General features: G+C 37.3%; 1 protein-coding gene across 1 annotated transcript in view; it reads right to left on the bottom strand.

Moving 5' to 3' along the window:
* KDM7A (lysine demethylase 7A) overlaps positions 1–13,303 on the bottom strand; it is a gene marked incomplete at its 5' end in the record, with an annotated part of 38,624 nt that extends 25,321 nt beyond the window's left edge. Inside the window, 6 exons of the mRNA XM_008642422.2 lie at positions 1,706–1,868; positions 3,799–3,985; positions 4,245–4,386; positions 6,106–6,266; positions 7,150–7,267; positions 13,174–13,303. Coding sequence (XP_008640644.2) covers positions 1,706–1,868; positions 3,799–3,985; positions 4,245–4,386; positions 6,106–6,266; positions 7,150–7,267; positions 13,174–13,303 — 901 coding nt within the window. The remainder of the gene's footprint in view (positions 1–1,705; positions 1,869–3,798; positions 3,986–4,244; positions 4,387–6,105; positions 6,267–7,149; positions 7,268–13,173) is intronic.
* Positions 13,304–13,595: the final 292 nt, after the last annotated feature.

The raw sequence follows: 13,595 nt of genomic DNA, 5'->3' as shown, positions 1-13,595 counted from the left end.
TTACAAACTAGCATACAATCCTAATTCAGCTAATAATGAACAGTTTTATGGTATACCTGCATCAACTAAAGGCTTTGATTTTTTTACATTCCTTCTTGCTATTATTATGCTGCACTTTTGATCAAGGTCTACATAACAAGGAATGAAAATTTGGTGTAGACCACACAGCATATCTTGAATAATACTTAAATAACTCTAAAGAGCCTCCCAGTAGATGCTATTCACCTACATGCAAGATTAATTTTAGATCAGAAAACTACTCTGAACATATTTCAAAGATTATAAAATAATTATGACACCCTCTAGCATCGGTGCAAGCAGAAACAGCAAGTGGTTTTCACCAAAGATCAGAGTTGGATTTTTTTCAAAGTCTTTACTCAGTCTTACACAATTTCCAATTTTTTTAAACACTTGGCTTGAAACCTGGTTGAATTTATTGGTTTTTACACTGTACTCCATCATATGTATATGAAAAAGTATGTGTGTATACACATACATGCACATGTGTAGACACACATTTATATTTGAAAGTATCATTTTTTTATGTGTTTACACGCTGAAATACAGTGAGAGCTCAGATTCAGCTGATTACTGAGAAAGCAGTAACTATTTTCTGTGAGTCACAATAAAATTCTTCATTCTGTAATTCTGCTTTCTTTGCTCATAGCTGTATGAACTTAGATACATGGATAATTAATGCCATCTCTTGCCAGAAAGATATGGTTTTAAAAGCTCTACTGCTCAGGAATGTCAAGAGCACACAGAGGTGCTCATCAGGTAGTACTTATTCTGCACAAGCTGTGAACTAGAACAGTAAACACTGAACCTCACAGGTACAGAACCGAGCTATGAGAAAAATGCAGTAGTCTAGAAAGTGCACGATGGAATAACATACTGCACATAATCTTCAAGGCTTCTTCCAGAAGTAGAATTGGAAATCATTTTCATGCTCCATCATTTAAAGCTTTCTTTCCCCAAAAACAGGGGAAGACAGCACCAGTACAAATTTTTAATAATAAAATAATAAAAACCATTTATAGGGATAAGTCGGATAAGCAAAAATACAAAAAAACTGGCAGTCAGTTTATTGGCAAAATATGGTTTGATTTATTAAAGATTTGTAAGTTTATAGTATTTGGGAGTTTGGGTAGGGTGGGGTATTTAGTTTGAAGGATTTTTCTGTGTTTTCTTCTTTAATAAAGAAGTTGAATTGTTTTGGCATTTCTCACAAAAGCAAATCAAAAAAACCACCCAACTTGTATTTTTAATACTCTAGCCTGCAGCATAACAAGTTTATGTGATGTTGTTGTAATAATTATGCCTAGTAGGCCTTGCAATACTGAAATCTGTAAAAATAAAACTGTATTATAAAATTAGAATAAGAGTTCAGTCTGGATACTTATCAAATAGTGAACAATCTGTGCTCTATTAACTGGAACTACTTCCCTGATAATCAAATTAAACTTTAATTTGTTGTCTTCTAATTGGGTAACAAATACCCTTTCGTTCCCTGATAATTGTTACGGTTGTCAGCCAATCTTAAAAGCTAATTACTTGTTCTGAAAATCTAAATTTCTAATTTTTTATTATTCTCTCATCCATAATTTTAGAGGATACCAAATTTTGATAATGCAATTACTTTATTATATTCATAATTTCTGGTGATTAAACATGCTAAGTCCTAACAGTTAGGGTAAAATCTTACCTGTTGGAACAAATAAAGTGTGTCCTTGCTTCACAACACACTTGTAACACTTGTCAACCTTGTCCCCAAAATATACTTCACTCTGGGTGACAGATGAACTCCAGGACTCATAGAGAGCCAAATTTTCATCAGTGGGCTTGATCAAATAGAATATCTTCTCACCCTATTAGACAAATACATCAAATAAATAAATTAGTATTCTCCTAGAGGTACACTACAACCTCTGAGTCACTCCTAATGAAGTAACAGATTGACCGAAATGGCAAGCATTCCATCTTCCCACTATGGCATGTTCAGGCCTCCCAGCCCAGTGCCTCACAACTGCAATCCACCAAGAGCTTAGACACAGCACGTGAACCAGTTGGTGTCTTGTGATTTAAAAGAAGTAAACAAACCAAGCAAAACTTTTCACTGGAGTATAAAAAACTCCAGTTTTCATAAACAATTTATGGATATGCACACACCTTCCAAATGAGAAAATGTAAGATGAAACCACTTCGCCACTTCTATGATGTACATGTGGTCAAATTTGTGAGAAGAACAAAAAATTGAGTAGGCCAATGATCTTCATGCAATTATTTTTTTTCCTACTAAAACCTCACTATATCACTCACAAGTCTACTAAAGTGATCAGTCAACCAATTACAGTCTACAAGTCACCAACAGCATGCTAAAATAAAAGCATAAAAATCACAGAGTCACACAGAATCACCAGGTTGGAAGAGATCTCCAAGATCATCGAGTCCACGCCCTAACACCTCAACTAAACCATGGCACTGAGTGCCACATCCAATCTTTTCTTAAACACATTCAGGGATGGTGATTCCACCACCCCCCTGGGCAGACAATTCCAGTACTTCACCACCTCTTTCCATGAAAAACTTTTTCCTAATATCCAACCTATATTTCCCCTGGCGCAGCTTAAGCCCGTGTCCTCTTGTTCTGTCAGTTGCTGCCTGGAGAAAGAGACCAACCCCACCTGGCTACAACCACCTTTCAGGGAGCTGTAGAGTGTGATACGGTCACCTCTGAGTCTCCTTTTCTCCAGGCTAAACAACGCCAGCTCCCTCAGTCGTTCCTCATAGGTTCCAAGCCCCTCACCAACCTTGCTGCCCTCCTTCGGACATGTTCAGGTGTCTCAGTGTCCCTCCTGAGCTGAGGGGCCCAGAACTGGACACAATACTCGAGGTGCGGCCTCACCAGTGCTGAGTACAGGAAGAATGACCTCCCTGGTCCTGCTGGCCACACTATTTCTGATACAGGCCAGGATGCCATTGGCCTTCTTGGCCACCAGGGCACACTGCTGGCTCATGTTCAGTCGGCTGTCGACCAGCACCCCCAGGTCCCCTTCTGCCTGGGCACTGTCCAGCCACACTGTCCCCAGCCTATAGCGTTGCAGGGGGTTATTGTGGCCAAAATACAGGACTCGGCACTTGGACTTACTTCATCCTACTGGACTCTGCCCATCCATCCAACCCTGCCAGGTCTCTCTGCAGAGCCCTCCTGCCTTCCAACAGATCGACACAAGCTCCCCGCTTAGAGTCATCTGCAAATTTACTAATGAAAAACTCCATACCCTCATCCATGTTGTCAATAAAAATATTGAACAGAACCAGCCCCAGCACAGACCCCTGAGGGACACCACTGGTGACTGGCCGCCAGCTGGATGCAGCACCTTTCACCACCACTCTCTGGGCCTGGCCATCCAGCCAGTTCTTAACCCAGCAAAGAGTGCACCTGTCCAAGCAACACCAGAGACCAGCAATTCACTTTCAAGCTCCTCCCTCGGTGTTGCAAGCACAAAATTTCATGCAGGTGATAATGTCACAACAGAAGGCTACACACTGAATAACTTTTGCTTCATATGGTCATAGTCATCCTAGAGGTGGTTGTACACTGGAACAGGCTCCCCAGGGCAGGGGTCACAGCACCAAGCCTGACAGGGCTCAAGAAGCATTTGAACATTGCTCTCAGGCACATGGTGTAACTCTTGGGATGTCCTGGGCAGGGCCAGGAGTTGGACTCAATGATCATGATGGGTTCCTTCCAACTGAGCATATTCTGTGACTCTGTAAATCAAGAAGCATTCATACCCAGAGAACGTGGTACCAAACTGATGTTCCTCCAAAATCGATATGAAAGTCAGTATAGCTGTCCTGGACACCCATTAAGCAATACTTCTGAACAAAAGGCTTAGGGAAGACAGAATCATCTGGCCAATAATTTTCCACCCACGAAAGCTTTCTGGCAATGTCTGGTACTTCCACTAATTCAGACATCCTTTTAAAAAACAAATAAACAAAAAAGAACTGTTAATATAAACAGGAGTAAGCACACCTCTTTTGAAATGACAGCTTCCTACAAAGACATTACTTATGAACTAATAAACATGTTTTATACCCACATTACATCACAGTAGCTGTCTACATAAAATACACTTCCTCCTGTCTTTCCCACTACAGGCATTATATTCCTACACATATTATTCAGCTCAGTGAAAACCACTTCCTACATTCAAGGAATTGAAGTCAATACTCACTTTGTGTCCGAGAATTCCAGGCTGATCACATTCAATACTTTGGGTCGGTCAGGATTTGTGAAGTATTTAATGTAATTATGGAGCTTCATTTTACTGTCTGCTTGTCTTGCTACATCTATGACATCTATCACTTTGTCACCACCTGTGAAAAACAGGATTACTTTTTTAAGGCTATCACAGATAAAAGACATTTCAGGTATTTAAGAGAAAATTTACTTTTTTCCAGTCTTTATCAAAACATTTCTGCAGAAAAACTCCACTACTATCATTATTCTCTTGGAAGAGAGATCAGTATAAACCAACTTTTTATTAAGTTTAACTTTAATTACTATAATCAACTATGGACAGAACTGAAAACACTCTAAAAATAAATCCCACTCTAAAATAACCCCCTTTCCTGGGGTTAACCAAAAAGAAAGAGTAGTATAGAATGGCTGCATCTGTTTAAAAAAAAAAAAATTGGTTTATGGCTGCAATTGCTAAGAGTAGCATGGAGAAACTTATCAAGGCAGATCTCTTCCTCACTTTTCCTTTCAACCATCACCAAACCCCTACCTTCCTTACATACATACACAACTTGCAAATAAGCAGTAATTTCACTGAATAATTATCAGGGGTGTGATTCATTTCTCAAGACAACAGAGGGGGTTACACACCGTGTATTCTGAAGTGATACATTTAGAGAACTAGACAAGCCAAAGACTAACAGCAACACTATATTAGCCATTGGTTTATGGTCATTTAGTTACACAATGACCAAATTTGACACTTAATTCTGGAATGCTGGAAACATGCCTAGATGTACATTATAAACATATTTGCTTTAAGACTGCAAGTTTGTATCATCTTGATAAATTCCAGCTGAAATAGTACTTATTCCTTTTTCTTATTTTTAATTTCAATAATACAAAGGTAAATCTGGGGCATTCCTATTTTTTTCTCTGAACTGTAACACTTGGCAGGTCAAAATGTATGTATAAGGATGAGACAATCAAGTTTCTCTCTGAATCCAAAGAGGCAGAAACCCAAAAGAAAAGACTCAGAAATATCACAGTGATAACTAATCCTTAAGGCAGAACACATTACAATTTATCATCACAATGGTGACAACACTTGTGGTGCCTTTGTAAAATATTGATGGACAGAAAACCTATTTTCAGCACCCATCATTACATTAGGTGATCATGAGAATACACTCAGACTTCTCAACTGTTCCATGTGTTACAGGAAATGTGCTGCTGCAATTGGCTTGGTCTCTGTCTGTACTGCATGCTTACATGAAGCTGGCACAATTACAGACTGATAAGAGATCTGATAAGAAAGAAGTGGTTCTTGGGAAGCCCTAGCTTTCCTGGCAAAGGATGCCAAGGTAGGACATTTTTCAGGAAGATTTAATTCAGAAAGGCCAATTTACTGAGTCCAAAACATTAAGTTTTGTCATAGCCTAACCAATAATTAAACTTATTAATCCTAAGAGTGACTAATTCAATTCCCATTGTCCTTGGTTTACAACATGTTGCAGAAAAAAAACCCAGCATCCCACATATAGCTTGCACTGAAATTAACAGGTTTGAAAGTTGAGAAGTAAGGCTGTAGTCCTATCACACATCTACCAAACAGACATACACACACACACACACCCCAAAAAAAAACAAAAAAAAAAAAAAAAAAAAAAAAAAAAAAAAAAGAGAGAGAGAGAGGAAGAAAAAAACCACTCCAAACCACAGCTTTAATTTTACTCTCTGCTAGTCTTGAATTTAGAATAAATATTTAGCACTCTGGAAGCTCTTATAATCATGCAAGTGTTTATTTTAATTTACAGACAGGATCATTTTAATAAGTACTCCAGAGTGACTCTTACCTACATAGCGTTCCACATCTAAAACGGAGAAAGTCGGTGGAGGAAGTCTGAGTCCCAGACCATCTAACTTAGGAACCATAATGGGAACATCAAACCCATGTTTCTCCAGGTATCTTTGTGTCAGCTGGCTTCCATGCATTTTCAAAATTACTTCATCAGCACTGGTGGAAAAAAATGATGCAGTATTAGCAGAAGAGCATCCTCCAAGCACTACTGAAATAAAAAAAGTCTCAGTTTGGGGGAGGACAGATGGGAATGGCTACATCTGAATCCAAAAGAAACACACAGTACTGTTTTATTAAGCATTTAACTAAAGACAAAATAAACAACCTCAACAAGCAAAGAAACTTACCGTCTTGCATAATCTGGAAACTCATAATCCTTCTATATGACTGAAAAGAGTAATTTAAAAGGATGGGGAAAAGAAATTCTCAGAGGAGGCATTAAAGTACATTTTGCTAGTAACAACCACCACCAGCAGCTGCTCTAAAGAATTGTTAAGTCATTATGTTTCAGTGAGATAGCCAGCCAAGCTCAGGATCAAAGTATAACCATGTTTCTCTGCTTTCTTCTAAAGCATGTGAGAATGGGTAGACTACCAGCTCATGTGAACGTTCTATGGTACTTGGAATGGAACTGAGAACTCTTCCTGAACTACAGGAGTAGACAGGCAATATTCTGACAGTAAGAGCACAAACACAAAACAAAACCAAAAACAAACAAACAAACAAACAAAAAAAAAACACCCCACCCCAAAACTCTAAACCCCTCAGACTGCCCTGCAGCAGTCCCAACAGACAACCCATCCCAGTGCAAAACTGAACAGGAGAAACTACTGCATGAAAAGGCAACTGTACCCATCTGAAACAGGGATGCACTGGGAAGAATTCCAAAGAATGCACTGGGAAGAATTCCAAAGAAGGAAGAAGTCATCCTCAACCTTCACTTTGTGAAGCAGAGAAACATCAGTCACCTCCCTTGAGACACACTCAGATGACATTTCTCTGTGTTTTCCAACCAAAATATGGAAGTAAGGTTCTGTACCTTGGGAAAGAGCGAGCCCGCAGCTGTTTAACAAAGGTCCGTGTTCCAGCCTGCACTGGTTTGGAACCATCATCTGGCTCTGTGTAGTCATGTCTGTGCCAGTTTCTCCTCTTCTTCACTACAAGTTTCAGAAGGATTAAACATGGAATTAGTTAAATCAGACGACTCAGATTAGCAGTCATCCCATCAGTCAGACAGACATGCCTCAATCACATTACTGTAATTAACAAACCTTATTTCTTTAATCAGGTAAAACTCTACCTATTTGCAACAAAAGAAATCTGCAGGACACAGTACTCTCTATACTTTTATAGCTCCTTCTATAAGAGAATCTCAGTGCACACTATACACAATTTAAGATTCCATAGCCAATCCAACACAAGTAAACAGGTGCAGCCTGAAAGCTGCACAAATCTAAAAAATCAGCAACAAAACTAAAAATTGTAGTTGAATTTTTTAAAGCTCAGACCTTTTTTTTTAATCAACAAAAGGATGACACCTCTTGAATAGCCAGAGACTTCATTTTACATATTCACACAAGGTTAACAAGACTTAATCCCAGTGTGCTATCAACACCCCATAAGTACACCCATATCTGATAATATTACTGCTATTCACTACCATTTCCATTCCTTATGCCTCCACAATAGTTTTGTATGCAAACTGTTTTGGGCAGGTGTGATCTTTACAATACATGTAGCAAAGGCACTGCACTCCAAAACATACAACCTCTGAGCAGTTTGAAGCTTTTAATGCACTGCTACAACATATTAATAAAAAACAAAGGATAAATTAAAGTTCTATTACAATTTCAGGAATCTAAAACTAATAGTTCAATAGCAACAACTGCATTTCTAACAGCTCCTTATACTTAAAGGGCCAAGGAAATTGAAACACTAGACATTCTCATAAAAACTTGTTGTGGTGATCTCCCCATGACAAACGACAGATACTCAAATGAAAAAAGAGTATATATACTTTCACAGAATCATAGCATGGTTGAGTTGGAAGGAACATTGAAGATCATCTAGTTTCAATATCCTGGTATGAACAGGGACACCTTCCACTCTCCCAGGTTGCTCAAAGCCCCATCCAACCTGGCCTTGAACACTCCCAGGATGAGGCATGCATCACTTCTCTGGGCAACCTGTGCCTGCGTCTCACCACTCTCACAGGAAAGAATTTCTTCTCTAATCTAAATCTACTCTCTTTCAGTTTAAAGCCATCATCCACTGTCCTATCACTAAAGACCTCAGTAAAAAGTCATTACTTATAAGCCCCGTTTACATATTGGATGATTGTTCTGTAAAACATTGTGAGCTGTATGTAGCCTCCCCATTTGAATTTTTTGACCTTGAGTGAAGGAGAGGACAAAGTGACTTATGATATCATGGTTAACTTAACTGCCTGTCTTCAAATTTTCATAATTTCACAACAAATCATTTCATAATGGGTATTTTATTGATTCAGTTTCATCAACCACTCATTTTTCGTCTTCATTTATAAAGAACACAAGCTCACAGCCTTGAATGGAAGCCCTTGGTGGTATCATCTGTTTGTTAGTACACTGCTCTTTAGAGCACTTTCCCTCTCTACAAACAAACCTACCTTTCTCATCCTCAAACTCTCAACAGGCTGAGAAGCCCAATTAAGTCATCAAGAGGTACCTCTGCAAAAGGGACCACCATCTCATCATTTGGGAAACAAACTCCTAGAGTGGTGAACTTCCTACCCTTCTAATCTATTGACTTGCCAGCACATCACTTACAGTATTAAGAAACACACTAAGGGTCCAGTAATTTTAAGGCTGCATTTCAGTTTTTGCTAAAAAAGCCAAATGCTCCCCAGCTAGACAGCTGCTACTGGAAGACTGCCCCAAGAAGATTTACTGACATCAGATCTATAATTTAACCACTAATATTAAACAGAAATTTAGTTGTATATATCCTGAGGAAACTCAGAAGAGGAAAAAGCTGATGTTATTTGTCAACAAAAGTAGTGTTTTATAATTGTCCGCCAAACAGCCTGAAATGTAAATACAACATCCAGCAAAACCACTGCATTAATACAAATTTTAACTTCATGGAAGAGCTCATTCTTAAATTCACCTAAGTCATGACATATCCAAAATGTAAAAAAGCATTAGCAATACTGGAAACACAGCTCACTGAAATAGGAAGCTGGGGATGTATGAGGGGGGGGAAAATAGTTTCTAAAAAAGAAAAAGAAATTGCTGCTTCTCCAGAAAAAAACAGTTGGTTCCACAGGAATAACGGACATCTTATAGTCATTACACTTAAGAGGGAATAATTCCTATTGATGTGCTGTTTCCTACAGACATAACAATATGGACCCTTTAGAAGACATTTAAGAGAATAAACTGACATTTATAGATCTTTGCTAACCTGAAAACCAGTGCTGCTTAATGAGCCAACTATCCAAATACTGTAAAACTTCATAAATAATGAAGACAGGTTTATTAAGTTTTCAAAGCTATTTTCTCAGTCATAAATAATAATACAAGAAATTAGTGGCTAATACTAATTTTCAGCAGAGTAGTTCCCCATAAATTCACTGCTGTTACAACAGCTCATTAAAATTGTAAGATGATACAGCTGCTTAAGAGATTTTATAGCATAGAAACACTTTTTAAAGTCTGTCTTTCCAACACTTACAAATCAGAAAATAAAATCATTCTTTTGCTTGTACTTGACCAATGTACATCATCCTTTCATGAGGGAACACTGAAGAAGAGGAAACAGTAATGAAAACTTTCTCTGCTTACGTATCTCTTAATTCTAGAGCTTTTTTAACCCCTTTAGACATTACAGAAACAACTGGGAAAAAAAAACCACTTTAACTGAATGGATCCTAATGCTCAAATTAAGGAAGGAACCAGTGTTCACCCTTGGTGTTTCTAAAAATTGAGGTAAAACCAGTTGTGACAACACTAAGAACTACACAAGACAGCTGCAGGGAGGGTGAGAAAAAGAAAAGTGTGTCCTGGAAGTTTTAATGAAAATTAAGTGTAAAGATTATGTTTTGTTTTGGTTTTTTTTGGTTTTTTTTTTAATTACCTTCCGCATACACTCAAAACAGTGGGCCAGTAACTGTCTCTGCTCAGGCAAACACTCTTCCCTGCCTTCTCTCACTACTGGACTGTTTCCCTCAGAGACCACCATCTGCTACACTTCAAATGGAGACCATCAAGAGATGTACACATGTACAATGAGGCCCCAAGCCCTGGAAGGGGCACTGGAGATTCCCAGTGACCAAAAAGGCAAGAAAAATGTTTGCACAGGAAGACTGAAAAGTTTTAAGGAGCACACAGTAAATCGTAGAATACCCTTCTAAGGCCTGGTACAACATCTCATATTCTCAGCTCAGAGCAAGCATGGGCATTAATACCAAAAACAAAAATATATTGGTTGGAGGGTATTTACAGAACTGAGAAGGCAAAACCATATCAAGAAAGTAATGTCTTGACAACCACACTCTTATTAGGACTTATTGAACCTTGTGCTTTCTCAAAGCTCTGGACATCATAAGCTGGTGAAACATCTGACTCACAGATTCATGCAAATAGAGCATTTTCAGACTTAAGGATCACTGAGAGAACTCTGAAACTAACAAAATGAATATGAATACTCTAAATCAAACAATCTAAAAAAAAACCCTCCACAGTATATTACTATTTTTTTAATTGCTGTTTTCTAAAATTATTTTGGATTTTAGGATTTATCATTTTATACACATGGCTGCTTACTAAAGGTCTTGCAAAATTGTTATTTCAAATCATGAAGAGGATTTTTTTCTTTTAAATAGATGAAGGAATTGATTAGTCAATTTTATCTTTCCATCTAACACTCAGTAGCTTTCTTTTCATTATTGGAACTTTTACATAATCAATTTTGTAAGATACTGAAAGTACCCATCCATTTGTACTATAAAGTATGTGTTTCTTGTATATTTTAAGTAAATTTTTTGCACTACCTCATTTGATTATAAATTCTGTTGCAATCACAGATATATACTTGCCCTCTTAGCTGAATTTTTGTCTCTTTGAAAACTCTTAGACAAAGTTGTTTTAGAATATGAAGCCGTACATTAAAATGCCTTTTTTACTTACATACATAATTTCATATGACTGAACTGGAACATGAGACATTATCAGTCTCTTTAAAAACTGAAGGAAGTGGGGCCCAAACTACAAATTGCCAGAGATTTGATTCTGACAGCTGAGAACAATTAATGAAATTCAATGTGAAGACATATTTAATTATATCACCTCTGTTTGGGTTGGTAACTGACATGTCGAAGCTTCTACTAAATCTAGATGATCTACACACTTGAGGCAATATGAAATAACAAGGATAATTTTTACCACAGATTCTTGTCTTTTTGAAAAGACTTCCAAAACAAAAATCCCTCTTATCTCACTGTCAAATTGCTGCAGGTAAGACATCACTTACACTACAAGAAAGGTTATTTTACAGGCATCAGGGTGAAGCAGACTAGTTCCCACTAATCAAGAAGAGAAAAGAAATTTCAAATTTCAAAAAGAAATTTCAAATTTTGAAAAGTTTGATATGATCCCTCTTCTCTTCCTAGTCCCTCTATTACACAGAAAAAAAGAGACAGAAAGGTAAGGAAAAAAATGGCTGTTGTTTGTATTCTGACTTATAAGACAAACATGCAGTTTTTGAACTGAAAATGACCACTGGAGTACTAAAAACTACAACTACATAAACCAGCATTTATCTTACCTTTTAGCTGACAGACCTTGAACTCATATATTACAGAAGATACATATCATGCAACATGTATTAATTAAATCAGCAATTGATGCTTAACCATTTTGTTCATACCCCACAAGACTATCACTGACGGTGGTTTTAGACTTATTTCTAAACGTAAAGTAAATTCAGATTTGAAACTATTATATATCTTAAGTCAGCATTGACTATAAAACATTATGTGGTGTCTTCAAGGGAAAAAACCAAAAACCAAAAAAAAACCAAACCCCCAAAATCAACAACAACAAAATCCACAAACAAACCCGCATCAGAAAACACAAATGACCATGGCTCAGTGCTTGGAGGGTAAAGACACATTGCTTATACTTTTCAGGTCTGAACACAGAAATTTAATTCATGGTTGGAAAGGTGACATTTATTTTTAGATTTTTCATAATACTGTTTGTGCTTGAGAAGGGAAGACATGGGGGGAAATCTAGGGAGTCCAATAAAGCAGTATCCTTTCAGTAGTCACCAAAAGAAAATATGTTTCAATTTTCCACTGCAGATCTCTACAGCAAATTTATCTACTGAAAGGAGAACCAAAGAGATGTCTCTTGTTGCTCTGTATCAGACTCTTCTGGCAACTCATTTTGACCTTGTTTATAAATCAGAACCTGAGATTTGGAACTGTGTAACTTTCAAGGACATAAATGGAGGGAGGAAACAAAATCAAAAACAAACAATGAAAAGCACAAACAAACACCACTCATAGGATGTTCATATTCTGCTTTCACTGTTGGAAAGTTGTGTTTGACTATTGTGGCACATAACCTACAACCATCAAGAAAGGAAAGACACCTAACTTGTACATTTTTTCAAGGTTGCCTACTTAGGTATTTATCAGAACTTTGATAATTAAAATACAGGAACCTTGAAGCCATCTTTGTATGTTCCTTTTTTTTTAAAAATGATGATTCCCTAATTTTCATTCTCTCCCTCTCTGCCAAGTCCAGAATGTTTTCTACTAACTCTGTGCACTTTGATTTCTCCAATCTATAGTCGTGCATTGTATTTTATCCTATCTGCATCTCCACATCAGGGAGGCTTTCAGGATGGTTTGTTTGTTCTGTGGGTTTTTAATCAGCTCAGAGTTCGTCATGTAAAACCAGTACCTTCTAAATAATCAAATTCATCTTGAATATTCTTCTGAACAGTCCTTTGCATTTGTATGTGGAGAGAAAACAGTCCAAACATGTAAGATGAAATCTGAATAACCCATACTTACTTAGAGAAGGTCCATGGAGAATTGCACAGTTGGGACAATGGTATAGATCAATGTCAACAGCATGGTGCTCCTCTACCCCAACGCAGCTGGAATAATATTTTTTACATGTTAATGAGAATGCACACAGGGTTTACTTTTCAAGCTAAAAAATAATTAAATCTTAGGCTTTTATCAAAACATGCTTACTCTACAAAATGATAATGAGATACCAGATTATCTCAACTACTGGGTTGCCACATAAATTTTGAGTAATAATTTATCACTGAACACAGAATGCCATTAAAAAAATCATAAACAGGAAACAAGAATCAAATTCCTTTAAAAATAAGCAAATCCACAATATATATACACCATTGACCCCAAAACTTTGATCCTAATTACTGGAAACAGTTTATACAAAATAATTCAAGCAATTTTGCTCA

This window comes from Corvus brachyrhynchos, unplaced genomic scaffold (genome assembly GCF_000691975.1).
Source record: "Corvus brachyrhynchos isolate BGI_N302 unplaced genomic scaffold, ASM69197v1 scaffold209, whole genome shotgun sequence".
In the NCBI taxonomy this organism is placed as follows: domain Eukaryota; kingdom Metazoa; phylum Chordata; class Aves; order Passeriformes; family Corvidae; genus Corvus; species Corvus brachyrhynchos.
The sequence above is the reverse complement of the archived record's forward strand: the minus strand, read 5'-3'. Positions and strand labels throughout refer to the sequence as shown.